The following is a 26381-nucleotide window of genomic DNA, read 5'->3' on the forward strand; positions in this document are numbered from 1 at the left end:
GGACGGGACAGGGTGGCCGGACACCCCCGCGGCCCAGCCCGCCGCGCCCCTCCCCGGAGGCTGCCGCGATGCAGCGCCGCGCCCCCCGCGCCGGGGCGGCCGCCGCCCGCCGGGGCCGGCACTTACGGAGCGCTCCCCGCCGAGGCGTCCGGGGCCCGGACCCCGCCGGGGCCGCGGGGGGGGCGGGCCGGGCAGCCCCGCGCGCCGCGCTGCCCAGCACCGCCGCCGGCCCCGCCTCCGCCGCTCTGCGCCCCCGGCGATTGGTCAGCGCCCGCGGGGCTCGGCTCGCGATTGGCCGGTGCTCCTGTCACTCCTGCGCTCGGCGGGCGGGCGGCGCTCGGTGAGCGGCGGGAGCGCCCGGGCGGTGCGGCCGTTCTCCCGCGGCCTTGCCCCGAGCCCCTGCCCCGAGACCCCCGCAGCAGGCTGCGGTGCGGGACGCGGCTGCTCACGGCCCCGGCCCCCGCCAGAGCCGGCTGCGCCTCCAGCCCCGCTGGTGGCCGTAGCCACGAGGTGAGGCGCCGCGCGCTCGCTCGCCTCAGGCGGCCCCAGCCCCGCGGCAGCCCCTCGGGTGCCGGTGCAGGCCGGGCGGGGGCCCGGCGCTGCTCAGGGCATTGCGTGTGCAGGGGAGGCCGGGAGAGCTGGAAGGAAAGCCGGGCTCCAGTTCCGGCGGTGACCTGTGAGACTCGTTTGCGAGGAGCCGCCCGGTCACTGAAATGAGGCGTGGGTGGGCAGCTCCCTGGCTGGCAGGTGGGGCCTGGGGCTCCCTCCCCGGAACGGCCAGCGGGGCTGTGCGAGGGCCGCTTCAGACCAGTAACAGCAGCAGAAAGGTACCGACTGGTACAGCGCAAGCCCCGGGTCCTGCCCCAGCCTGTGAGTAAGGCAGGGAGCGTAGGCCAGGGCGGAGCGCGGGACAGGCCTGTGTGGGACAGGCCGTGCCTTTCCACGGCCACTAGTGTGTGTGTGTTGGACTGCAGTGAGTGAGTGGGAGACTGGGGGTTGGATGGACCAAACCACAGAACTGGTTTGTTGTGTCCTGGTTTTCTGGAGGAGCTGGAGGAAGGGAGGATGTGGCCACTCCGAGACAGTGATGAAAAGCAGTCATCAGTAGAGGAATGGGAATAGGAGGTCAGGGAAACCCATAGTGGCTCCATGGACTGTGAGTCAGAAGGGAGAGGGGACCTAATTTGTGATGGATCACAGCAGGGAAGTGGAGTTATTGTTCTGTTTGTCTCACACAGTTCCAAGTGTGGTATGCAGCAGTTATTTGTAGAGTTTTTGTTTTCTGCAGTCATCTTGTTGTTTTTCTTCCCTCTCTGTACAGCTCTGCATGTTCCCCTTTAAGAGACTGACTTCCCTCTGGCAGGGTTTTCCTTTTCTGGTCCTTGCATTTTTCAGGTGTCCCTCTAGTTGTACCTTGTGAGCTTTTCTCCTTCCTCTGGTCTGAGCAGCTCAGCCCTGGCTCTATGGCCCCTTGTCTGCTCTCTTGGAATGGTAAAAGTGTGGAAGACCCTCAACCCATGAAGCCAAGGTCTTCTGTGAGCACATCTGCTAATATAGGACTGGTGGTTTATGAACAGAGACAAGAATAAAATAAATAATCTAGGAGAAAGTGAAGGTCTTCCTGCAGGGAACCAGGGTTGCCCAGCCATGGAGTGGAGAGCCAAGGGCTGGAGCTGAAGGTTGGTGTGTCTGTGGCTTTCTGGGACCAAGGACAGGCAGAATTGGTGTGCCTGTGTGTAGGTATGCTTGCTTCTGCCCTGCCGTGGCACAGACTGGACTCATGGTAGCCCTGGCTTGGGAAAATGGGCAGTTCTGCCAATAAATGGATGGCAGGGGCAGAGCTGGTTAGCTGTCACCTGAGCCTTTTCCTGGGGTAATCCTTCTGTTACTCTTAGGGTGTAAGTGATTGGTTTTGTATCTGTGGGCCAAGATTAGGGCAAGCAGTCTGCATTCTCTCAGAAGGGAAGCTGTGATTTGTTAGCCCGAGACATTCAGGCTGTCCTCATGTCTCCTTTTCTAGACCAGAAGAGCTGCAAGCCAGTGCCATTTTCATGCTGCCCTGAGGAGGATCCACTGATCGTGGTCAGCCAGTGCTTAACCACAGCTGCTTGTGGTAGCACCAAATGTCCTGTGAGTCTGCACTGACTCCATCAGCTGATGGCAACAAGAAACACATGTGGAAGCCAAGAACTGATTTTGCAATAATGAAATGCCTCACCCACCCACTGCTCAGGAAGTTGTTGAGTCTCTCACCTCAGTGCATGCCAGGGGGATTAAGTCACAGTAAAGGTCCTATCCTCAGTCCAAATTGGTCATCTTGGAGGCAGAGCTGCAGTGCAAGACCTGGGCTTGTGACTGCTACTGATGTGGTCAACTACTGGCAGAAGGTGTTTGAGACAAATGGGATACCTGAAGCACGAGAATCCAGTGAATATATTGTGTCGTTTGTTCTGGGAGCAAAAACAGTTAAGTAATAGGAAAAGAATAAGGTCTCCATGTGCCTTTCACTTTATAATTTTTGTTGAATCTCTCTATCTCACTTGTAGGAAATAGAATAACTAACTTTTCCTTCCTTAGACGGCAGATAGCATGATGCATAGGTTATTAATGCCAGTAGAACACTTGGGGTCTCTTTAATTGCTTTCTTTTGCAGAGCCTGAAAGGTAGCCTGTGACATATACATCCACAGTGTATCCTGACCTTGGTGGGATGAGTCTTAATTTTACTGATTCTTCTGAGCCCCAAAAAGTAGCAGAAGAACAGTTGAACAGATTTGTTTTTAAACGTGCAAGTAGGCTCTCCTAATCATGTTTCCAACAACCCTAGGCATGTGTGTTTGTCAGCATGCTGGGTCTCCCTGGAAGATGCCCTTGGGAGGGTGCAGAGGACATTCAGATCGCACAGGTGGGCAGATTTTAAAGTGACCTTGTCTTCAGTTTCAGAGTTTGAATTGCAAAAGCCTTCACACTCCACTTACCGTAGTGCAGCAGGAGCAAATCCAGCAGTTGAGCAGCAAGCGACTAGAAAGGTAGGAACATCCTCTTACAGTTGTTCCTTTGGTGGGTTTTCCTTCAGTCTTAATGCAGCCAGAAGAATGGCAGCAGGGAGAAGGGGGAAGATCATTAGCAGCTGGCATGTAAGGAGCAGGGCTGTGTCGGTTTCTCATGGTGACTCAAGTGATGGGTATTTGCTTTTCTTGTCAAGTAGCAGATTCTCTGTACTGCCTGGGAGCAAAGAGGGTTTAAAGGATGTTGCAGAGGGGCAGGAAGCTGGCAAGACTGACTCTGAGTTGGGTACATTTTCATTAAGCTCTTCTGTGCTTACAAAATTTAGCCTTCTCACCAATGGTTATTGATGAGATTTCCTTCCCTTCTCAAGGCTAAAGTGTCCCAGCTCTCCTTGTATGTCAGATACTCCAATCCCTTAATCATCTTAATGGCCATTTGTTGAACTTACTCCAGTATGTCCATGTCTCTCCTGTACTGGGAACCCAACACTCCAGATGTTTCCTATTGGTGCTGAATAGAGGGGAAGAATCCCATTCCTCAGCCTCTTGGCAATGCTCTGCCTAATGCAGCCCAGGAAGCCATTCTTTTCTTGGCCTTCTTTGCTGCAAGGGCATGTTGCTGGCTCATTGTCAACTTATCCAGTCTCCAATCCCCAGGGTCTATTCTGTAAGGCTGCTGTCCAGGTGGTTGGCTCCCAGCCTGTACTGGTGCATGGTGTTATTCCTCCCCAGTTTACAGGATTTTACATTACACTCTGCTGAATTTGGTGAGGTTCCTTTCAGCCCACTTCTCCAGCCTCCTGAGGTAGCCCTGAAAAGTAGTATACCCATCTGGTCTTTTAACACTCCTCCTAGTTTTCTGTCATCTGCAGACATACCAAGGGTGCTCTTTTGTTCCTTCATCCAAATAATAGGTTATGCTGTATTTGCCTCACTGTTGACCTCAAGGGTACTGACTAGTGATTGGCCTTCAGCTGAACTTTGTGTCACTGAACACAGCCCTCTGAGCCTGCTGGTTCGGTCAGTTTTCAGTCCACTTCATTTATCTAGTCTATACTTCATCAACTTTTATATGAAGATATTATGGTGACAGTATCAAAACCCTTAGCAAAGCTGAGATAAACAGTGTTAATTACTCTCTCCTCACTCACTGAGGAGTGAGTAACCCACTGTCATGGGTGGCCGTCACACCAGTCAGGAATGATTTCTCCTTTGTAAACCCATGCGGACTGTTCCCAGTCATCTTCTTGTATTTAGGATGTTTGGAAACAGTCTCTAGGAGTACTTTTTCCATCACTTTGCCCAGTATCAAGATGAGGCTGACTGGCCTGTAGTTCCTCAGGTCCAGTGCTTGATAGCAAACTCTTTTGTGAGAATGGAGCTCCCACAGCTCCTTTAGAGTGCACATGCAGTTGAGAGCCTTAGGGGTGTCTAGGTGCTCACCCTCAGAAGGGTGATGTGGTTAGCAATGGGGTAAACAGGGTGTTGAGAGCCTTTCTGTGTTACAGAGCTTAGTCCTGAAGTGTTCACACTTGCTTTTGCCTGTCACAGAATGCCGGTGCAGTATGTGCTTGGGGAGTGGGACTTTCAGGACCTGACTCTGAAGATGAGACCCCCAGTATTCATTCCTCGTCCTGAAACAGAGGTATGAACATGGGGAACCTGGCAAGGGTGGGCTTGAAGCTGTGAGTTACATCACACAACACAATCATTGCATTTCTATGAAGTTTTTCTCTATATCATGAAGTTGTAGTGATGAGGAGGTCAGATCACTTCTTTTAGAAGGGGATTCTAAGCCTGTTGATCTAGAACTGATGCTGGTGAAATTTGTTTTCTGACTTGGAGCAAGAGGTGCTGCCCTTTGCTCAGGTCTCTTTAAGTAGGGATCCATGGTGTAAAAAAAAAATTAATTAAAAAAACAAAAGCTCGTTCAGACAGAATGTCCCTTACTGACAGTGTCAGCAGAGATGCCAAAGTCTGGGTGGGCTTTGGAGCTGGAAGGACCAACTTTGCTTTTTCTGGGGAAGGGGTAGTTTTAGGAATGTATGAAGAAAGTGACAGCTCACTAAAGAGAGGGTGCAGTCTGCAGAATCCTCCATCTGACACCTTTTATTACACACAAATTAAAAGGCAAAGACAGTTTGTGCTTCCATTGTGCCCTTTGAAGAAGAGATTGCTACTGAAATCTATGAGAGGGTACTAGACGATTTACTGGGAAACAGTACAAATACCACTTAGACATCCTCTCATGGAATCATCAGATCATTTTGGCTGGAGAAGACCTTTAAGGTCATCAAGTCCAACCATTAACCCAATACTGCCGAGTCCACTGCTCAACCATTGTTGTAGGAAGTGAGGAGGTCTCCCCTTAGCCTCCTTTTCTCCAGGCTAAATAACCCCAGTGCCCTCAGACACTCCTCATAAGGCTTGCACTCCAGAGCCTTCACCAGCTTTGTTGCCCTTCTCTGGACTTGCTCCAGCACCTGCATTGTCAACAGTATTTCTGCTGTGGTTGATTCAAGAAGTGTTTCAAACTTCTTAAGTCCCCATTCATTCATGGATGCAATGTTAGCATTAAAACCAGGGAGAACTTTCATGTTCTCCAAGTCCAAATATCTGCTGACAAGGCTTCCTGTAGTGCTGTGCTCTTAATTCCTTCCATGCAGTGCCAGGCTTCAAGCAAAAGCCTATTGTGTGGAGTGGAAGCCAGGGTGACTTTACGCCTGAGGATGCTGCTAATTGTGCCCACATGAGTGATTTTGGTAAAAGCATCTCTTCTGGCCCAAACTGAAGTGCAGTGCTGCGTGACATGCTGTGTTTGAAACCATTTAATGGACCCTGGTGCAAAAATGTAGCATAAACAGCTTAACCCAAACCTTGTCTCTGGGAAAACTTTGTTTGATGTGTTATGGTACTTACTATGAAGTCACATTTTTAGCCCATTTATTATGGAACGCCAGAAGTTTATGGTGGTAGCTCAGGAATGGAGCTCTGTTGACAACTAAGAGTTTTCTTATGATGTGGTGCAGGGGAGGTTACTTGAACAGGAAGATAATGGGGACAAGATCCAGCAGCACCTTGCAGGACATTGCTTTAGGCATGTGCTACTTCCAGGAGCTGTGTACTGTGTGTACGTAACCTGTTGCACAAAGTGAGTTGGTGTCCAGATACTTTTCTTCTGCTAGGAAGGAAAGGTTGGTCATCTCTGACTCAGAGCTTTGTGCAGTGGGCTTGGGTTGGAGTTTTCCTATGCATTGTTTCATCAGTGTAATTCTTCTAGAATTCATTTGACTTAAACTGCAGTGTAAGTATCTCCATTCAAAAATATTAAAGTTAGTTGCATCTGTTGCTTACTTTCTGTTTAGGATTTTTCTTATCCTTAAAGCAAATAATGCTGAAGCTTTTCACCAGATAATATCTGTAGATAATCCTTGTTCTTTAGGAAGCAGTTCTTTATCAACATTGATATCCCACAATTAAGTTGCCTACCTGTGACTGAACACACAAAGCCGCTTGGCAAGTCTTGTCCTTCGCTGAGCAAATGTGGCTCCCTAAATGGACTTGTTAGATACACAAACAGCTGCAGATTTGCTTCCCAGTTATTTTTATGTAGCTTCTGCAAATGCTTCTGCTTGTTGATTCAAAATCTGAAGAGGAGCCATCTTAATGATGCACAGTTTACAGTTGCAACAGAAGGGTGATGACTCTTGCTCCCAGACATGTTGGAAATGGCTTGAAGGCAAACACAGTGTAACAGAAACTACCAGCATTGTTTCAGTCCTGCAGAGACACATGTGAAGAGAGAAGCTCAGTTGTCTGCTTAATTTTGCCCAAGTGAAATTTGCCCCTTTGTGGTATGTTTTGTTCTCTCTGGTAGCTGAGTCCTCTCATGTTTGCTCCCTCTGGGAATATTTTTTCAGCACATAGAATGATTTTTCAGCACATATGGCTTCGTTCTGTTCCGTGGGAATATGAATGCAGAGGGGACAGGCAGCCAAAATTAGGGAACTGTCAGATCCTGTTTATGCTCAGAGAGTGGGATAACAAAGCTGATTGCATTCTGTCATAATTTCTTGGCATGCAAAGCTGATAGATACTTCTGTGAGCAGAGACATACTGTGTTGGAGTTTTGTTAAGCAGTCCTCAGACTCACCTTTCTTCTCTGTGAGAAAAGCTTGGACTTGCTGCCTCAAGCACTGACTGGGTTTGCAAGGGCTTGTGGAACCCACTGTCCTGCCTGCTCTCCTTGTGTGACCATCAGAGCCAGGCTTCTGCAGCAAGGAGGTGTTTGGGCTAAAGTTTAGGGGTGAGCTCAGTCTCATGAATTATCTTTGTTATGCAATTATTACTGTAATGTCAATGAAACCCTGTCTCGACATTGCTCAGTCCCTGTATTGATGAAGAAAGTCTTTTCCACAAAGCAAGGCCTTCTAAAAATTGGGCTGTGTTACCATCGCAGAAGCCTTGTGGATCAGCAGAAAAATAGGACTAAGAGAAGGAGAACTTGGCAAACCGTGGGTACATAATTCCTTTTGTCCAGGCAAATACAGGCTAAAATGAAGCCTGCCATGACTTCGTGAAGGAAAGCTGTAGTTTGGCCCAGGAGTGGGAGTCTCTTGGGGTATGCGCCTCACCGGTGTGTTGCCCCTAGAGGGCACTCCAGGCTTGGGCTCCCGAGTTCCTGATGGCTCTATTTTCTGTTAATTATTACAGGATTTCTGGTGTTTCTGATCCCTTCCTCTCTCAGATGCTGTGTTTTAAAGCAAATTAGGGCTTATTTATTCAGTGGAAAGAAAAATGGTCTTCTGTTATTCCTTGCACCTACTGTGTGGGCAGAGTCATATTTTCAGTCACTGAATTTTTCGTTTTTGCTGGAGGAAAGCTGCTGGGAGGAGAGCTCCAGTTGTGCTTGGGAGCATTTTCACAGTCCCACCATCCCCTTTGACCCTCAGGCCACCCAGGTCACCTCTGGTGACACCTCCTTGACCTGTTATGATCTCAGCACAAGCTCATACCCTACCTAATTTTTTGTTCAGCCTTTGCTTTGTAGTGGTGGCTGCATTATAAGAACAGTTCATTGTCCTGCAAGGGGGTGGGAAAGCACACTGTAGGTTGAGGAGGTGTGTTTAGCTTGGGGGACATACTAGGGAAAGCAATTACAACTGTGTGTCGTGCTCAACATTTTATAGTAGTCATGCATAAAAGATCATGGCTGCAGTCTCCTGTAAGAGCAAGAAAAAATAATTAATCAGGCTATATTGGTCTGTCTAGCTCAATATGCTCTGTCTGATCAGGCTCATAGCAGAAGGTGGAGGCAAAATGACAAGGGAAAAGGTAGGTACAGAAGGACTCCCTCCTCTTTTGACAGTCAGCAGTTAAGGACTGTTCTTAGCCAAAGCTGGATTTGGGGCCATCCTGCTTCATAATCGCTAATGGATCTGTCCTCTGTTAATTTGTTTAATCCTCTTTTGAGTCTTTCTGTCTAGCCTCCATGGCATCATCTGACAGGGAATCCTTCTCATTTTGTATTTTAAGTCAGAAAAGTATTTTCTTTGCCTCTGCTGCTGCTCCTTTAACAGGAAAGCCCTTTTTAACTGCATAACACACAAACCATTTGTGCTCTTTGTAGCGTTTGTAATTTTTAGTCCTGTCACTGCCTGGTCAGTTCTTTTTCCACCTATGATTTTTAAGCTTTTAACTTGTTTCCCAAGGTAGATTGTTTCTGTCCCACCAGAACACGCTCAATTCACTGAAACCATTGCTGTTTACTTGTGTGAGTCAGCTGCATGGCAGGCATTGTGCTGGGGTGTTCTGCGAAAGCACTTTAGGAAATTATTTGCTCAGAGAAACCCTTCATGAAGTTTAATCTTACTTCTAGCTAAACATAATCATTAACCTTTCAAGAAGGTCAAGCACACAGAAAAGGGAGGATTTTTGCTTCCTGACATATATATGCAGATACACAGATTGCAAGATGGGGCCTTTCTCCAGTGCTTTTTGTCAAAGCAGTGTACACATTTTCTGTTTTAATCAGTGCTAAAAGGAAGCTTTTGATGCAGAATGGCCTTTCATTTCCCTACTTTCATTGCCACAGATGGTTACATTCCAGAAGGTTCAAGAGGTCACACTGTCTAATAGAGTACAGCCATGGATCATGAGTCAGGAGACTGGCTTTTTTTACTGGTTTTGCCTCTGACCGGTTGTCCCTTCAAAGAAAAGCTGCCTTTGTCTGTGTCACTGCCTTCCCAATTTGGGAAATTAAAAGGATGGTGGTGCCCTATCTTCTACATAGCTTAAGGTACTAATCACAGGCTAAACTGACCCAGGTCTCTGAGCCTTGCCTTGTAAGACAGGTGCTCCAGTCCCCTAATATGTTAAATAGATAAAAAATTAACTGCTATCTGTCAAAATATAGCTGTAAGCAAGTGTGCTAAAGATGGAGAATGGATCACATGGATCAGATTTTGCCCCTATGATAGCTAATACTTTATCAGTATGTTGGAGGAAAACAGTATGTCCTGAAAACAGGCTGTGACACAGAAGCTGGCTTGTGGCTGAGATACTTCCCCTGCTAGAAGAGCTTGAAGAAAAATTTGGGGCTCTCATGGGCTGACCACAAGTACACACAAGCGAGCTGCCCCACAAGCTAACATGATCTTTGCATCTGGTAACAGGGCATTGTCAGGTACAAGTAGCAGGCTAAAATACTCTGTACTGCAGCAGTGCAATAGATGCAAAAATGTTATGTCCAGTTATGTTACTAACTAGTTAAGAAAGAAATGGAAAACTAGGTTTGGAGAAGAACCTGTGGGTGCGTTAACAGCTGGAAAAATCTGCCTTGTGGAAGACTGTTTAGCTCATCAAAGACAAGCTTAGGGGTTAATTACCTGGCACAGGGAGCTGAAATTTGATAACAGAAATCTCTTTGGTTTCACAGACAAGTGTATAACACGCACTTTAAATGCAGGTCAGAGGAAAAGGTGCACATCTTTAACAGGAAGTGTAATTAGTTTCTGAAGCAGCTTAGCAGGGGTCTATTGCTGGCTGCTTTAAAATCAGGACAGGATGTTTTCCCAGGACAGATTTTGTGTTCAAGAGGAAATAGAGGAAGAAACAGGATTGCTCCTGGATGACTGGCCAACATGAACAATGGCAGTAGTTTCTCATGGCTTCTTATGCAAGAAAAAAAAGGCTGTGCTAGTGCTTCAAAGCTGGTGATTTCCAGGACAGGTTAAAAAAAATGTAAATTTAAGACTAAAAATCTGTGTGGAAGACAGGGAAAGCAGGAGCTGTCCTTTTAAATTAATGCACAAATCTGTTCTCCAGGTTAACTTACATAGACTTTCCTAATATGTTCTCACAGATCGGTGTTTTTAAAGCCTTAATTTTTTGGCTGTAGAAGAACTCTTCTGAAGTCTTTAGCTTTTTAATCTCCCGTTTCTGACTGAAAATTTTTCTCCCTATTTCTTTGAGTTTCAGCTGAGTAGCTTAGCTCTTGTTAGAGCAGCATGTAGGACTAGAAGTGGAGAAAAATGGTGGAATGGCTGCAACAGGAGGGATGGGGCTCAATGGGATTCCCACATGAACAGGGGAAAAAAACTACATTTCCTGCCCCCCAGCTTCTTTCAGACATCCAAGCTGGAATATCAGAGCTAGGGATTAGCAAACTAGACCAGTGCATCTGTCCAGATGCTGTATCTGGCAGTGGTCAATAACAGTATCTGCAGAGAAGGAAAATGCCTTGTTTCCAGAGAGCTGTGTCTAGGTGGAGGATTGTGCTAGAGACCTGAGAAACAGCCATTTTACAGTGACTTTGACCCACTCCTCTCACCACTCTTGGGCTCGGCTATATTTACACATGATGCCTGTGGTAATTTCTCTTGGCCAGTAGCACATACAGATTACAAAAGTTGCAGCCTTTTGGCTGAGTAATTTCTGGGTGCTGTCACAGCTTCTGTTGTGTGACAGGAGAGCCAAATCTCTTCCTCAGTAGTAGGTGTGCCTTCGCCTGTTTCTCTGTTACTGCTTCTGCCTAAAGCCGCTTGTATTTAAGAATCCTTGGCTCCTTCTGGAGCTATTCTGGTGCTTTGCTTCTATAAATTACTAGGGGGAGTTTCATGGACTTTGTGCAAGGGAAGTGGTTGTCCCCCTGAACTTGGCATTTGTGAGGTCACACTTTGAATCCTGGGGTCAGTTTTGAGCCCCTCACTATAAGAAAGACATTGAGGTGCTGGAGCATGTCCAAGGAAGGGCATGGTGAAATGTCTGGAGAACAAATCTTACGAGGAGCAGCTGAGGGAACGGGGGATATTTAGCCTGGAGAAAAGGAGGCTGAGGGGAGCCCTTATTGCTTTCCACAGCTACCTGAAAGGAGGTTGTACCAAGGTGGGGTTAGTCTCTTCTCTGAAGTAATAAGCAATACAATGAAAGGAAGTAGCCTCACGTTGCACCAAGGGTGGTTTAGACTGGATATTTGGAAAAATTTGTTCACCCAAAGGGTTATCAAGCACTGGAGCAGGATGCCCTGGGGAAGTGGTTGAGTCACCATGGCTGGAGGTATTTAAAAGAAATGCAAATGTTTGACTTAGGGACATGGCTTAGTGGTGGTCTTGGCAGTGCTAAGTTAACTGTTGGACATGATGGTCTTAAAGGTCTTTTCCAACCTAAATGAGTCTGATTTTCCTGCTGCGGTGCCTGGCAGGAGAGCCCAGGACACAAACACTGTAGCCTGTCTGCCCTATGAGCACCAGGCTGGCTGGGTTCTCTAGGGAGAGTACATGGCAGTGATCTTATATGGCTATTACCATGGAGTTAGGTTTCAGCTTGGCTATCTGGTGTTTTGTCATGTGCTGATTGGCAGCCAAGTGGACAAACAGGAGGGGAGGGGTGATTTGGTTAATATCACGTCAGGCTCTATGGAAAGTCCTGAATTCTGAGAACAGAAGTTTCTGGAAAGCACACAAATAAGTACAACATTCCCAGGAAGTGTGCGAGAGCAGAGAGAAGGTTACCTATGTTTTCATGTGTCTTTTGCTTTCCTCATCCTGTTTGCTAGCCTGGGAAGTCAGAGCCTCTTGCCACCCTGGCTTCTGCCCCTGGAACCTTGTCTTCCCTGCTTTCCCCAGAGCACGTGAAGCACGAAAAAAAGGGTGCTTCTAGGGAGCCCTTGCCTTTCCTGTTCCTCCCTTCCTTCTGTTTTTCTTAGCCTTGTCTTTTTAATAGCAGAAGTATCAGTGGGGTCATTCACTGTTGTTGGACTGTAGCACAATTGCTTCAACTCTGGACTTCCCCACAGCTCTGTAGCCATTGTTGAGCAGTGAGACTCTCTGCTGATTTCCTCTGACTGTCTTGGTGCTAAAAGCTGCCTGACCCTGTGCTCTCTGCTGCTTGGAGCTGTGCAGCTGTGGAGCTTGTGGTTTCAGTGCTGGCAGACACTGTCCTTGGGCTTTCTTTGTGCAGCTGCTGTTCCAGGAAATACAGTGAACTGGAGACCTGGCTACAGGGAAGGGAAAGTAATACCAAGAACCTGTCAGAACATGAGTGTGTACTGGGGGGGTGTTAGGGAATGGGAATTGTGAGTGGAAGGGTGAGGCAGAGGCTCATGGGAAGCTGGGGGTGTTTGCAGAGTTTTGAGTTTCACTCAACAGAGAAAATGGGGGGAAAAAAACAAATAAATGATAGCATGAACTTAGGGCAAATCTGACAGTGAAGCAAGACTTCCTGGAATTGCAAGATGAGCAGGCTGTGAGTGGCTTGGCTTAGAGACAAAAGCTTGAGAACCTGAGTGCTGGAAATAAAGTAGCATGGGGAGCGAGTATGTGTCCCCTGTATAAGAAGCCACAGGTAATAGGTCTCTTCTAGTCCTTGCAAGCTCCTCCTTTGCTAGTCAGGACGAGATACTCTTCTCCCTCCCAAGGATGTCCTGCTTTTTTCTCTGTAGGTGTTAAAATTCATTTACTCTGTAATGCATGGCCAGAACACTTCATGCCCCAAAATGAGATTTGAAAGTGGTTCTGCTGCATTCTCCAAAGTGCTGCAATTTATCAATTTCCAGTGGTGACATCTTGGAGATGATGTTGTGCTTAGAGAAGCATGGACTTTGGCTGGATCACTTGCTAAAAGATGAAAAGTAGTAAGAAGAATCTGAATAATACTGTTTGGAAACAAATTTGTGTAACTTACTGATAAGTAGTGGCAATGGCAGTGGGCTAACTGGACGTACTCTGTACTGTGGTTGGTGGGTTTTTCTGATTCTTTTGCAAATGTTGAGGCAATATGATTTTCATGTGAGAGCTGTAAGTGAAGAAAAGGATCATGGTATCACAGCCAGTTAATGCAGAATTGCAGAATATCTTATTCCAGTGCATTGTTTTGTCTTTATTTCTTGCTTTTAATATATACATCATTGCAAACTTAATTCACCTTCAAATAATCTGTACTTGTAATTTTTTTTTTCTTGAGTTGCCAGTTAGAATAAACTTCCTGTTTTGGTTTCCAATCAAAATTATTTAATAAAATAATTAATTTTCATAATTACTTAACTTTTTTATTGCAGTGAGATACTAATGTCTGGAAAAGAATGTAGTTTCTTTAGGTTGTCACATTATTTTTAATGTCTCTTAAATTTGAACTATTATGATAAACACATGTATCAGAGAGAACTAGCCTTTTTCTTGGCAGGAAGTGTATGAAATAACCAAGACAAGGAAGTACGATATCAAGTCTAATTAATACCAACATCCCTTTTTTAAATATACATGTGGTAAAAACGGGAATAACTCATATTTAAATAGGAGCTTTGGCAAGCACTTTAAAATACTTTCACTGTGAAATGTGTAAAGTAGAAGTTCTATTAAAACCCCAAGGCTGAGATTACTAATGCTAAACCTTAATGAAGTTAATAAATGCTGACAATGGTTCTATTGTATGGAAGTTACATTTGGACATTTGTAATCAGTAACTTGTGTTACACTGTCATCAACCCTGGAGAGAGACAGCTCTTCTGAGTTACTGTAGAGATTTCCTGGAAATATTTGCAAGTGACCAGAAATGGCCGATATTTAAAAGAGTGTTATTTAAGGGCTGAGCAGAATTTTGTGAGTGACTCTTCTGTGGCCTTAGAATCCTTAGTACCTGCTTCCCCAAACCAGCTGTGGTTATTTTCCGGCAGCCTCCATTGCAGAAGTGTTTTCAAACTGATTAATCTGGAGCTGTTAGCTGGAAGGCAAAGGCTGTTTCCCACAAAAGTGGGTAAAGTGCTTATTTTTCCTCCTGTTGTTATCTGAGTGCTGGTAGCCCTCTAATGGTTTCCCACAGTCTTTTTGGGAGCCTATAAGAATGTTTTCCTCCGTAGTTGTCCAGGAAATGAGTTCCAGAGCAGCAACAAGGATTTTGGTGGCTGTTAGGAAAATTCACTTCTGAGTGCAGTGCCAGTAATGGCATGATAACCAGGGTAGGGCATTGCAGTGTGGCTTCTCACACCTGGCTGCAGGTGGCATAGATATCAGTCACCAAACTTAACTCTGAAATGAGAGAGGCCTCTCAGAATGATGCACTCCAGCCTGTGGGCTGCTTCTTGTACCCTCATGAGCTTTTGGATGTGAGCACAATAGAGCTCATCTCTGAGGAGCACTGAAATCTGTGGAAGGCAGAGGGCACAGTCTGGAGCAGCACAAAGGTTGTTGTCATTGAGTATCTTGTGAGCAAAGGCATGGGTATCTCTGGCTTTTTGCAGCTCAATAACTGGAGAAGATTTGAGAGAAAACAGACAGTTTAAGGTGTCTGTTGCTAAAAAGCCCCTGAAGGCCCTAAAAGGCTGTGGCTGTGAAAAGGATCCTAAAGGAAGCTGAGGAGCCAAGGGCTCCCAAAAGGCTATCATTGACAGAGCCAGGCTACTGGAAAAGCAGCAAAGCCAACACAGCTGAGTTGAACATGGCAAAGGCTCAGAAAAGCTGATCTGAAGGCACTTAAGGTGTTTACAAGGTTTCTGTCTAATGGTTTTCTCTAATGAATAGCAAGGGAAGTTCTGAGCAGCAGTCTGAGGGAGGCACGTGTGCTTCCTCTTGTAGCTAGTCACTCATTTTCACAAACCTTAAAACTGTCTGTCTTTGAGACCTCTCCTGGGGTGTTGGATTTTATTTGCAATTGCAAAGGGATTTAAAAAAGAGGAGATTGATGGGAGGGAGGAGGCAGCGATGACAGAGATGCAACGGATCCAAGAGCATGGATGAAAATCTTTTCCATCTTTTCTTTATACCAAGAAAATATAGTAGGACTCCACAAACTGACATCCATGCAGGCAGCTGCTCATTTGGATCATGTAGAAAATCATTGCCTTTGCTTTTCATCTGCTGATTGTATTATTGGTATAGATGCTGTTAGGAGCTGTACCTCTGCCTTCAGGTTACATACCATACTGAGACAGTGTAGAAGTCTGAAGTTTTGAAGCTTACAAATTCTGAAAGCTGGAATTTTTTAGTAAATAAAATGGTGTTGCAGAAGATAATGTGTTCCAGCTGTTTGGTTATTGTTTTTCCTACAGGGCTAGAAGATTTCAGAGGATCTGTGAGAAACTGTATCCTGAGGATTTGTTTACTAATCAAACCACCGTGTGGGGAAGTGGAGCTGAAGTGACTTCTGGCATGTCACTTCCATTACTGCCATCTGTGTTTTAAAAAATAGGAACAAAAAAACATTTCATTGGGTTACAGTCAAGAAATTTAAACTTCAGTCCTCAGACCAGGAAGGTGTGAGTCAAAACAGCTCCCTTAGAAATGTTCTTGCTTTGTTTGTTTTGTTTTCTTTTGTTAGGATCTTGTCTCTTTAATTGTGGAAGAAGAATCTCAGAAATGTGAGAAGAGTTCAGGACTCTGCTTCCCAGTTCCTGACCCTCATCCTGTGATCCTGGAGGTTGGCTGTGGCTCTGGAGCAATTTCTCTGAGTCTGCTGTCCAGACTGCAACAGGTGAGGTTTTTTTCAGTGCTCATGGTACAATAGGTGCCCGTGTTACAGGATGATGCCACTCGACTAGTCTTCATAGGGATTTCACAGAAAAATTATTTGCTTTTATGGGACTTCAGCAGCTAAGGTTTCTGACAATCAGGCACTATAAATTCATGCTAAGTAAAAGGGATATTTAGAAGTTGCTTCCTCCAGCTATCTGCAGGAGTAGTGGAAAACATAGTCAGAATGGAAGCACGTTCTTTAGCTGTCACAGCTCACTGTTAATCACTTTACCTTGAAGCACTGGTGGTTGTTGATTTTAGCTAATATTCTGGGCTGTGGACAAGAGGCATGGGCACACACTCTATTAGTTGAATGTGTGAGGCAGTCATCTCTACAAATCACCTTGCTGTGAGTCAAAAGATCTTGTCTCTAGAAGACTGAAGACTAAAGGAATAAAGGGAGGGGGATTACCACAGAAGTATCAGTACTTGGGATCAATGTCATACTGCCACAACTGCTGAGCCACTTTTTTCAGTCTTTTGTTTCCTAATAACAACCCACATCTTTTGTACTTAGGGAGAAGACCAGAAAGGGTCTGAGATCGGTGATGAAAGTCCCTGCCCCTGATTAGCGTGGCATGTAACATGCTCAGTGAGATACTGTTGGTAAACAGAAGGAGAATCATAGAATAATAGAATGCCGAGTAGGAAGGGACCTCAAGCATCATCTGATTCAACCTTTCTAGGTAATTATTATTACTTTAAATGAGATGGGCCAGCACCCTGTCAAGCTGAGTCTTACAGGAAGAGAAATGAATCCAACATGCTGTCACATGTGGTTAAGGGAAAATTACTCCCTATTGCTCAGAACTGCACATCAGCCCATTCCTCATGAAGGAGAACTGCTGTGGCCAGCCCCTCCTTTGTAGAAACATAAGACTTGGTGTGTAAGAATTAGAGGTTGATGCCTGTGTTCCTCCTCCTGGTGACATGATAAGGTTAATACTGGAGCTTTATGTCTTCAAAGTATAATAACTCTGATTTCCTGAGCTGAACATCCTGCTCTTTTCCTTGCCTGCTAAGTTAAAGAGCTGTGTCAGTCTGTCCCTGTAACTGGTAACAGGTCCTTTCCCGTCTTACTGACACAAAGTGCCTTGACTGATGAGAGTTAGTGGTAGCCACACTGACAGCTAAGAGTGTACACTCTGTGATCTCTTCAGTGTTTGAGGCAGAATTTGGCACTAGGGTATTGAGAAAACAACAGCAACTTCTCACTTCTGGATTCAGCTGTCCCTTCACCTTAAGGCTCACCTTTGTGTGTCTGCTGCTCTCAGGCTGAGAAATTAGTCCCGCCTTGGAATGATGACTTATGACACCAACATCTCCAAATGCAAAGTACTTTATTTGAGTGTGCTTCCTCTATGTAAATACACATCTGTGTTTAAAAAAAAACGTTAGGCAAATCAAAAACAAGTTAGGCCTTTGCCTCTGCTTTTCCTAAGGTGGGATGGAAGATCAGACAGATCCCTGTGTAGGCCTGTCTCTTAATGTTACGCTGGTGTACTTTCAAATACTTGACACACAGTCAAGTACACACAGTCTATATGCAGTGAATGTAGTGTGAGAACTGTAGTGGAGTAAGTAGGCAAAAAGTGTATGCATAACAGCTAGAAAAGGCCAGAATCTCTGTGCAAGTGGTTGTGTTAATGCTGGGAGGGATTCTGTCCAGATTAAGAGAGGGAGAAGCCTGGTACGTGATCTTCCTTTAACCTGTGTGTACCCCAGACTAGCCGGTGTGTTGAGTCTGATAGTACTAGGAGCTATGAACATATCAGCTGATGTGAGTCAGGGGGACTCCATTGTTGTCAGCTGCCTTGGTTGGGTCAGAAGCCAGTCTATTTTGATAGGCTGCTAGCAATGTTGCAGAGTGCCTTCTGTCATGTTAGCTTCCTTACTAGAAGTGACTTGTGATCCCATCAGTGCCCTGAGATGCATTCTTCATGAGCTATCCCTTTCAGGAGCCAAGAGTGAACAGTGAATTGTCAGTTCATATCTTGGATGTCCCTTTTGGCAGAGTATGTCTGCTCAGGAACCTTGATTTTGTAACACTTGTTTGTTGGGTTTTTTTGGTCCCAGGGCCGGGTGGTAGCAGTGGATAAAGAGAAGGCTGCTGTGGATCTCACCAGGGAGAATGCACATAGGTACAAGCTTGTCTCTTACCAATTTCATGTAAATTTCAGCTTGAGAAAGACCAAGAGTGCTCAATATTTGGGCACATGTTCGTGTTTATCACTGCTGAAAACCAGGGAATATTTCCCTAGTTTCCCTAGGTTGAGCTCCTAAATTCAGAAAAGAAAAAAAAAAACACTTGTATTTACCAGGGTGTTTTTTCTTGTGACTTGTGAATGTGCTTTGAAATACAGCAGCCTAAACAAAACAGTAGTACTTAAATACTGTCTGTCTTTCAAGGCTTTTTGAAGTGTTTCATGGTAACTACTCTTATCCCTTTCTGTGAGCTTGGGAAGCTCAAAGCAGCAGGCAGTAAGAATGTGGAGGTTAAGGACAAGTATAGCCTGAATCTTTCTCTCTCTGGCTCCCCATATCATTATTGCTGTGCTTGTTTCTGCCATTGCTCCTCTAGTTATAAGCCTGCACACTCAAATAGCACCTTCACTCTGATGTGCTAACATGATATCCCTAAGCATCCTCCTGGCAGTCACCTGGGTTGGTGACAATGGTGCTGCTGGATCCCGTGCTGTTTGCACAAGACCTGTGCTGTGGGTGGGTCTTTAGAGCTGCTGAATCACAGAATAGTTTGTGTTGGAAGGGACTTCTTTTAAAAGTCACCTAGTGCAACCGTCACTAGACCGTCACTAGATGGAGACAGTTAATGTGCAGCAGGGAGAGGGAGTACTGTGCATGTGTGGCAAGGGTTGATATATATAGGTTTTGGGTGCACAGCAGCCCCACCTTGGAATCAGCATGGATATACAGTGTGCTCTTTGCTTTGAATGTTGTTTATGGATAAAAAGCAGATCCTAAACTTCCCGTGCAGATTGAGGGAAAGTAACTGCAGTTGATGGGGTAGGATTTTATGTGTATCAGATAAGAGGTGTGATGTTTAATCATCTGTTTTTATAATTTGCTGCTCATTAATCTACACAAACATGCCTTCTAATCTTTCGTCTTTCTGTTCTTGCATCTGGAAAGGCTGCAACTCCAAGACAGGATCCACATCCTCCACCATGATATTTCATATGGTAACTATTTTCACTAATTCCCTATGTCTTTTCCCCCTTTTTACTTTGGTGGGGGGAGGCAGGCATGAGAGACAGCCAGGGAGCCCCTTTGGGATGCAGTGGTTGAGATGGTGCTGAAGTTAGTAGAGTAAAAGGTCGGTAAGAAGTGAGCCAATGAAGATTTTCCTGTCAGAGACTTCCAGGCCAGATGATCAGCTGAGAGAAGTCCCTGACTACATCAGAAAGTGAATAATTCCTGATTTTGGATGTCTAAAGGTTGTGTCTGAACTGGTAGTCCAGGTCCTTTCTAATGTTACTAGGGAGAGACAAATATATACAGAGGGTAACTCATCCCATACTGACATGGATGCTTTGGATAAACATGTGTACTTGTCTCTACATTGATGTTAGAGGGAGCCCAGATATTTATCTTAGATTAAGTGCCCAGACTTACTGATCTGAATTTAGATGGGTTGAACCAGGGAACAATACCTATTGTCTTCCCCAGACCAGGCTGAAACCAGTTAAAACAGCCATTTGGTGAGGCTTATCCAGTTAGGTTGATACATGTTCTGGTAATTCTTAGCCAGGAGCTCCAGCATTGTAGATCATTAGTGCACCTTTGTGACACTATTGGTTTTGGCACTACACTGCCTCTCAGGGCTGTGTCTGCACAGTCTTCTGTCTGCAGGTCTGGGTTTGTGCTGCCCATGGTCTAAGCAGCATTGAGCCAGACAGTTCCAGTCCCAAAGCCATGTGGCTGTGTTGGTATTGCAGCTGCATGGGTAAGCCCTCTGCTAAGAGGCTGGCCAGGGGACAGTGCCACACTCCCATAGTTACATGGTGTCTGATTGAGGGCTGGTACATGTCAGTCCAGACAGCAGCATGAGCACCATGAGCTGAACCTCGTCTGCAGAAGAGCAAGGAATTAGTTGTTTGATACAGCTGACAGGGCCTAGCTCCTTTGCTCATCAGAGCTGCAGAAGGACCTCTGATAAGATGAAGGGTATGTTCCCACTTAAATCTTTGTGGGTTCCTTCATGTTTTGGTTGTTGCTTGAGATCCAGATGGGCACAGAGCTCCAGAGCATCAAGGTCCTCTGCTGTAACATGTGGTGTCAAGCACAGCTGTTGATACAAAAAAATTATACTTTGCCAGTGCTTAGCTCTGTGTCACTCTTGTATTCAAGGTGGGAGAGTGAGCAAGCTATCCCAAAAAGAAATAGGATAGAATTTTATTAGAGAAAAGCAGAGCCAAACACAAATAGGCCTGTGTGTGGAGAGGCAGTTTCCTGCATAGGATTTTGACAGTGAGTTTATAGGGTAGATTGCTCTGGTTGAGAGCTGATTGTGAGTCGTCTTCTTTTCCAGGTTCTGCTAAGCAGCTGCTACGCTGGGGCCCCTTAGACTTCATAGTCAGTAACCCTCCCTATGTCTTCCATGAAGACATGGCTTCCTTGGATGCAGAAATCCTCCGGTAATCAAATAGATTTTTCTACTTGGAGAAAACTTTTTATCTGCTTCCTTATCCTACACACAATTGCACACAACACGTGCAAATGTAGAATACTTGTAGATAGGGTAGGTGTGCTTATATGCTATATAATAATAAAGTGCTACTTTGATAACTGCTCACAGATCTGAAACAATATCAAAGTACTTTAAATATTTATAAAAATAGCAAAAACTCACACTTTGAAATTATCAAGTTTCCAATCCAAAACTGTTCCAGCCCTTTTTTTTTTTTTCTCCCATAATTTATGTGAGTTTATGACAAGAAGTATAAGTAATCTGAGCAGCTTTTTGTGGTGGAAAAAATACTTGGGTGGTAATGCTGTGACCTGTTCTCATCTCAATACTTGTCTTAAGCAAATAAACCCACACAAACATGAATAAGCTCTTTTGGGATGTGGAACTACTTTGTGTGTGCTGGTTCTTTCTTAGAATTGGTTGTCATGCATGTCACGCCAAAGTCCTGCCCCCACCCCTGTATGAGATGTGAAAGTTGAGCTTTCTGCACCCTGATTTGCTCTGCTAGGTTAGAAGACCGTGCAAGCTGGCTGTTGGCACAACTGAAATAAAGCAAGTGTTCCCCTGCTGTACAACCCACTCTCTCACTGCCCAGCTAGCACAGAGAGAACAGATCTATGTGTTGGAACTGCATGACCCCAGCTGCAGTTGGCTCATGATTTTCAGAAAGAGTTCAGGGGATGTTTACTGCTTGTGTGCTACATGGAGTTTCTCAGTCTAGTGATAGCTGCCTCCTTATTCCCTGTATTTTACCTAAAAGCTGCGAGTGCTGTCAACTTTTATAGGAGTACTGGCTTCAGATGTGTTAGGTGTACCTTTCTCCGTGCAGTGCGGGGCAGTGCATCCTAAAGGGCCTGGCTCATGCTATGAGAGTTGCTGCTAACATCATCTTATTCCCACACTCCAGCTATGAGGACCTTGGTGCACTGGATGGGGGAGATGATGGCATGAGAGTCATCAAAACAATCCTGACTCTGGCTCCTTCTCTTCTGAAGAATTCTGGGTAAGCACTGTGTTCTGTGTTTGGATTTAATGTCTTTTGTCTATTTGCTTCTATAACTTCTGTTTCCTTTTCATACAGGAAGGTACAAAGAGAAAATAGTTGCAAAATATGTCCTGCCCTGCCTAATAATGGCCGTTTAAAAAAATCCCGTGTATATAAGCAAAATTGGCTTGAAACCAGTTAGTAAAGGGATATGAGCCTTACTTGTCCAGTGGTGGTACTTCATAGTCTTTAGTGAAGTGAGAATCTTTAAAGGTCAGAGCAGCAAGAAAAAGAACACAAAAGAGAGCAGTGGAGGGTGCTAAAAAGAAAATCAAGCTTTCTAAGCAGAATAACTGCTTGAAGGAGAAGCAATATAGAGCTCTGTGAGAACTGATTTAGATCTCTGCTTCCCTCCCACCCTTTTATTAGGGGAAACTTGTTCATTGTGCCAGGATACAATGCTGAATATCTCAGGAGAAAAAAGATTAGTCTGGGTTAATTTCTTAACTGTTGAATTTCTCCATGGTTAATAGTCAAGTCTGATTGCCTTTCCTATCATGTGGGATCCATTTTGCGCTTAAAGATCAACATGCTGATACCCAAAAGTCTGTTGTGCCAGTGCATTCCCATACCTGTTGAAAATTGAGAGGTAATTGAAAATCTGCTGTTTTGAGAAGAGGAACAGGAATATTGAGGCATACTGCATGCACCAGAATTCATTCCCAGCAACAGAGAGTGGTCCCATGGGGCTGTTTGTTAGAATTGAGTTTTTTTCCCTTCCTTTTTGCTTGTTGTATAAGATCGAGCCCCCATTGAAGAGTGGAAGTTTTTTAAGGTCAGAAATTAGACCAACACCCAGCTTGTAGTTAGTTTGTTGAATTTTTGGGAGTATTCAGTCTGGGATGTTTTAGGAATTCTCAGGAGATGCTTGGGGCTTGGCCTCTGTTCTTTGCCTGTTACACTTTTATCTTGCTGCCCTGTCACAGGCCATAACCAGTTACATCTCCATGCTGCCTGTAAGCGCGTGTGGTTCTGCTGCCTCATGGGAGTGGAGACTCAGAAATGAGCCAATGTCATAAAGCTCAGCTGCAGCAGGGATGGAAGTAGCCCTTCAGTGGCCAGGCCTTGTCCTGGTGCATTAACTGAGCTTGTCTGATTAGTTCCCTGATCCCTGCTGCACTCTCCTTTGTACAGACCTCTGTCTAGGACTGTATGGTCTGAATGGTGCTGATGTTTTCATAACTGATTTATGGAGACATTTACTGTGGGAAAGTGTGTGTTCTGACTTGTACTTTATGACTCTCACTATGGGACTTAATAATCACCCTGCTTATACAAAGAGGAACTCCAATCCAGTGCTCTGTGTTCATGCATTTTCATCATAAAACTTCATTCTGGTCTTAAATCTTTGGGGGACTCAGAGAGACAGAATTAGTGGTATCTGCATGGGGTTCAGAAGAATCCTTATGTCTTAATACAAGGGTTTAACTGCTCACACTGAGGAGTATTGTGAGAATTCCTTCCAAGATCAACGTTTTTTCTCCCTGAAGGAGGCAGTTGGGATCTGCATCTTAAATGGACATCTATGATCTGATTTATTGTTATTGGATTGCATCGTGTTTGCTGACCTTCTCATTTTCTGTGCTGATAAGACTAATCCAGAAAGACAGACTATAATTTCTATCAGTTTAGCAACCTAAATGTTGTTATCTCACCACTTTCTACTCCCAAATGTGTCCTTTCAGGAGTGTGTTTCTGGAAGTTGATTCCAGACACCCAGCTATGGTGGAGAATTGGCTGCAGGCACACCCCAACTTACTGCTTGCCCTTCGTGCCGTTCACAAGGACCTCTGTGGCAAGTAAGTCTCTCTTACCTTCAGATTTTTGCTTCAGGTGTAGGTCTGTGTCCTCTGTAGATTAAGTCCCTGCACGCTGATGTATTGAATGAAATCCAGAGAGGCCACAGCTGAAGTCAGTCTTTAACAAAAGAGCGGCTCCCTTCAAGTATCTCAACCTTCTCACATCCTGAGATAGCCTGGCAAGTCTTTCTGAATCAGAAATTCTGGTGCAGGTAGGCTGCTCTGGTGAGATTATCTCCACTGGAAAGTTGCTGCTTTTGTATGATAGAGGTAGAGGCATGTTCTTCTTAGCAAGACTTAAAGCTCTGGTTATTCGTTTTCCCCCAGGCCTAGGTTTCTGCACATCCAGAACCAACACAGATGACAGCTGTACCAGAAATAACTCTTTTTGCTGGTGAGACCTCCTCAACAGCTTGTTGAAAACTCTGTGTGGCAAAAGGAATCTCCACTTCATTTCCGGGGCCACTGAACTGTCCATGAGGGCAGACCCCCTCATCTCATGATACAGACTTCATCCAGAGCTGCAAGAGTTCAGCAGAGCATGTAGAAATGTTTCACCTTCTTCAGGGAACTGCTCGCAACTTTTTCATTTGCTCATTAGTATCAGGACTCAAGATGGAAGAGTTCACGGCTCCAGATATTCATTAAAAATACAACTTCTCAACATGTCACATCACTTATTTGACCTAGAAAGAATTTAACTTTTCATTTTTGGCCTTGAGATAAATTTATGTAGAGTGTGACCAGAATGGATGATAGGCCTCAACTCTGGCTTATATTGGCACATGACTTGCTGATAAAATAGGACATGACTAACCTGCACATTGCAAATTCAGTTCTATTCCAGGATCCTGGTGCTCTGGAGTAGATCTCCAACAGCAAAGCAGCTTTCATTTCCCAGTCCTGCTGAGTGACGTGTTGTTGAGGGATCAGCACACGTTACACCATCTGAGTCTACAGCACCTGACACTTGGTGGATGCTGCCAGAAGCAATCAAAACACTGTAATAAAGATAATGCTTTAGATCAGTGTCCTTACAAGAACTGCTGTGCAGTGATGTTTTCAAACATGCTAGCAGACCTGAACACCTGGCACCTGCACATTGCCTCTGATAGTAATAGGAATGTCTAACTGTTGTGTAAGGCATTTAAATGCAAGACTTTACAAAGAAGCCCAGAACTGTTACTCCAGTTTTGCAGATGGAGAAGTTAAAAAGCAGGAGGTGAAATGACTTGTACAAAAACTTGACAACGGGCTAAGTGTGGAGTAGGACCCAGTCTCTTGGCAGCTACAGCAATAGCTGAGGTCTCTTTCCTTGGAAAGTGTGACTCAGAGTAGGGCTGGCCGAAACACTACTGAGAGATGTCCCTGAAATGGACAGTCAACATCATGATGTTATAAATAATGGAAGGATTAAATTCCAGCTGCTTGTTGCTACTGTTTCCAGTGTTGCAAGTTCCCATCCTTACCATACCTAGCCAGGGAAGGAAGGAGATAAAGCAAACCAAAGGATCTGGTCTGCCAGTCTGAAAGGAAGCACTTGGTGAGCCAGTGGAGGTGAGCTCTCAGTTGGGGTGGAATTTTTCAGACAGTGACATTTGCTGTATGTGCACCAGGGAGGAGCTATCAGGTTCTCTGTCCAGGCTGAACAGGGAGAGCACAGCCAGAAACATTAGGTAGAAGCTTCATCAGCAAACTCAGCATCTGTTTGTAAGGCTGAAACAGATTGAGAGGGCTTTTTGTGAGCACTCATCACATGGTCCCTTTCCCCTCTACATCTCCCACACTCGCAGTTCCTGCTCTCTCATCTGCTCTTTAATTCTTGAGCATTAGCTCTGCTTTTCCACAGATGTCTGAGCTGTCTCTGATGTACCAGCACTCGAGTCTCCGGTTGGATCCTTCCCCCACCCTCTGGGCTTTTACAGCTCTGTTCACAGACTGGCCTTTCACCCTGTCATACCACTCACACTTCATTTATCCATCTTACTGCTCTACTTACCCCAGTAGTTGGCCATGTCCTATACACTCTTTACTTGAAGTTACAAGCCTTCACTGGACTGCACTACCTGCCCTGGTTAAACACAGCAGAGGAAATCTAGGGAAGGAGAGAACTAAAAGGGTTCAATTAAAGTCCATTTGATCCTAGGTTTGGAAATAAAGTTCCAGCACAGCTGATTTCTGGCAGTTTTGCCTGCTAGAGCTGTGAGTACAAATGGTAGTCAAAGAGGTGTTATGGTTTGTGGTTTTTTGGATTATTGTTTGTCTGGTTTTTAGGGTCGATTTTAAGGTGGACTTCACCAGAGTTAGTTCTTAATTTATAAACAGTTCACGGATTTCATCTGGGTGTTGGCAGTGTTTAGGTATGAAATGTGGCAAGAAGCACAGCTTACTTTGCAGGGCACTGTAAAAGTTGGATAGTTTACTGGCTTATGAGAGTGTTACATGGCACCATATATTGCATTCTTCAAAGGGCAGGCTGGTTCCCTGCAGCAGGAGAGGTGTCCCTCTGAGAATGCTGGTGACTGGGCTGCAGAGAGCAGTGTGCCTGTTCTTGGAAGCATCAATCAGTCACTTGTCAGAGCTCTGAGCAGGGCACTCTCTCTGTGGAACAGATGGTTTAATCCAGTAGGACAAGTGTTAAATTCCTATATTTATAGCTAAAACAATAATAAAAAGATCTTGCATTTCTGTAAGTTTGTGCTGCATAGTGGTTATATGTCTCAGAAAATCAGATCATGCCGCTGACCTTCTCGTAAAGACAAGAATGGAGAAAAACTGTTTTTCCTCCTAAGAGGCTGGATTTATTTGTCATGTTTGC

At 45.1% G+C, this 26381-nt stretch overlaps 2 protein-coding genes across 10 annotated transcripts in view; one reads left to right on the plus strand and one right to left on the minus strand.

Annotated features, from left to right (window-relative positions):
* C9H3orf18 (chromosome 9 C3orf18 homolog) overlaps positions 1–26381 on the minus strand; it is a 107641-nt gene that overhangs the window by 12999 nt on the left and 68261 nt on the right. For 2 of the 5 annotated variants that reach the window (XM_051627545.1, XM_051627543.1), the window contains exon 1: positions 127–221. The exons of 1 other annotated variant lie outside the window; for it this stretch is intronic. The gene's annotated coding sequence lies outside the window, so the exon portion shown is untranslated. Of the gene's footprint in view, positions 1–126; positions 222–13189; positions 13301–26381 lie in introns of those variants that run through there. 2 more of the 5 variants (XM_051627542.1, XM_051627541.1) reach the window with 2 other exon arrangements.
* HEMK1 (HemK methyltransferase family member 1) lies at positions 367–26256 on the plus strand. 5 transcript variants are annotated; one of them, XM_051627537.1, is made up of 11 exons: positions 422–510; positions 2021–2465; positions 2937–3028; positions 4559–4652; positions 15818–15970; positions 18088–18152; positions 19162–19211; positions 20561–20666; positions 21627–21722; positions 23450–23563; positions 23891–26256. In XM_051627537.1, exons 2-11 carry the CDS (start codon positions 2124–2126, stop codon positions 23925–23927), a joined length of 1149 nt encoding a protein of 382 aa, XP_051483497.1. In that variant the 5' UTR covers positions 422–510; positions 2021–2123; the 3' UTR covers positions 23928–26256. The 5 variants fall into 5 exon arrangements, 4 of the variants coding, with proteins under 4 accessions (XP_051483499.1, XP_051483497.1, XP_051483496.1 ...); XM_051627536.1 differs by lacking the exon at positions 422–510 and adding an exon at positions 657–870; XM_051627538.1 differs by lacking the exon at positions 422–510 and adding an exon at positions 657–870 and having other exon boundaries at positions 2943–3028.

This window comes from Apus apus, chromosome 9 (genome assembly GCF_020740795.1).
Source record: "Apus apus isolate bApuApu2 chromosome 9, bApuApu2.pri.cur, whole genome shotgun sequence".
NCBI classification, from domain to species: Eukaryota; Metazoa; Chordata; class Aves; order Apodiformes; family Apodidae; genus Apus; species Apus apus.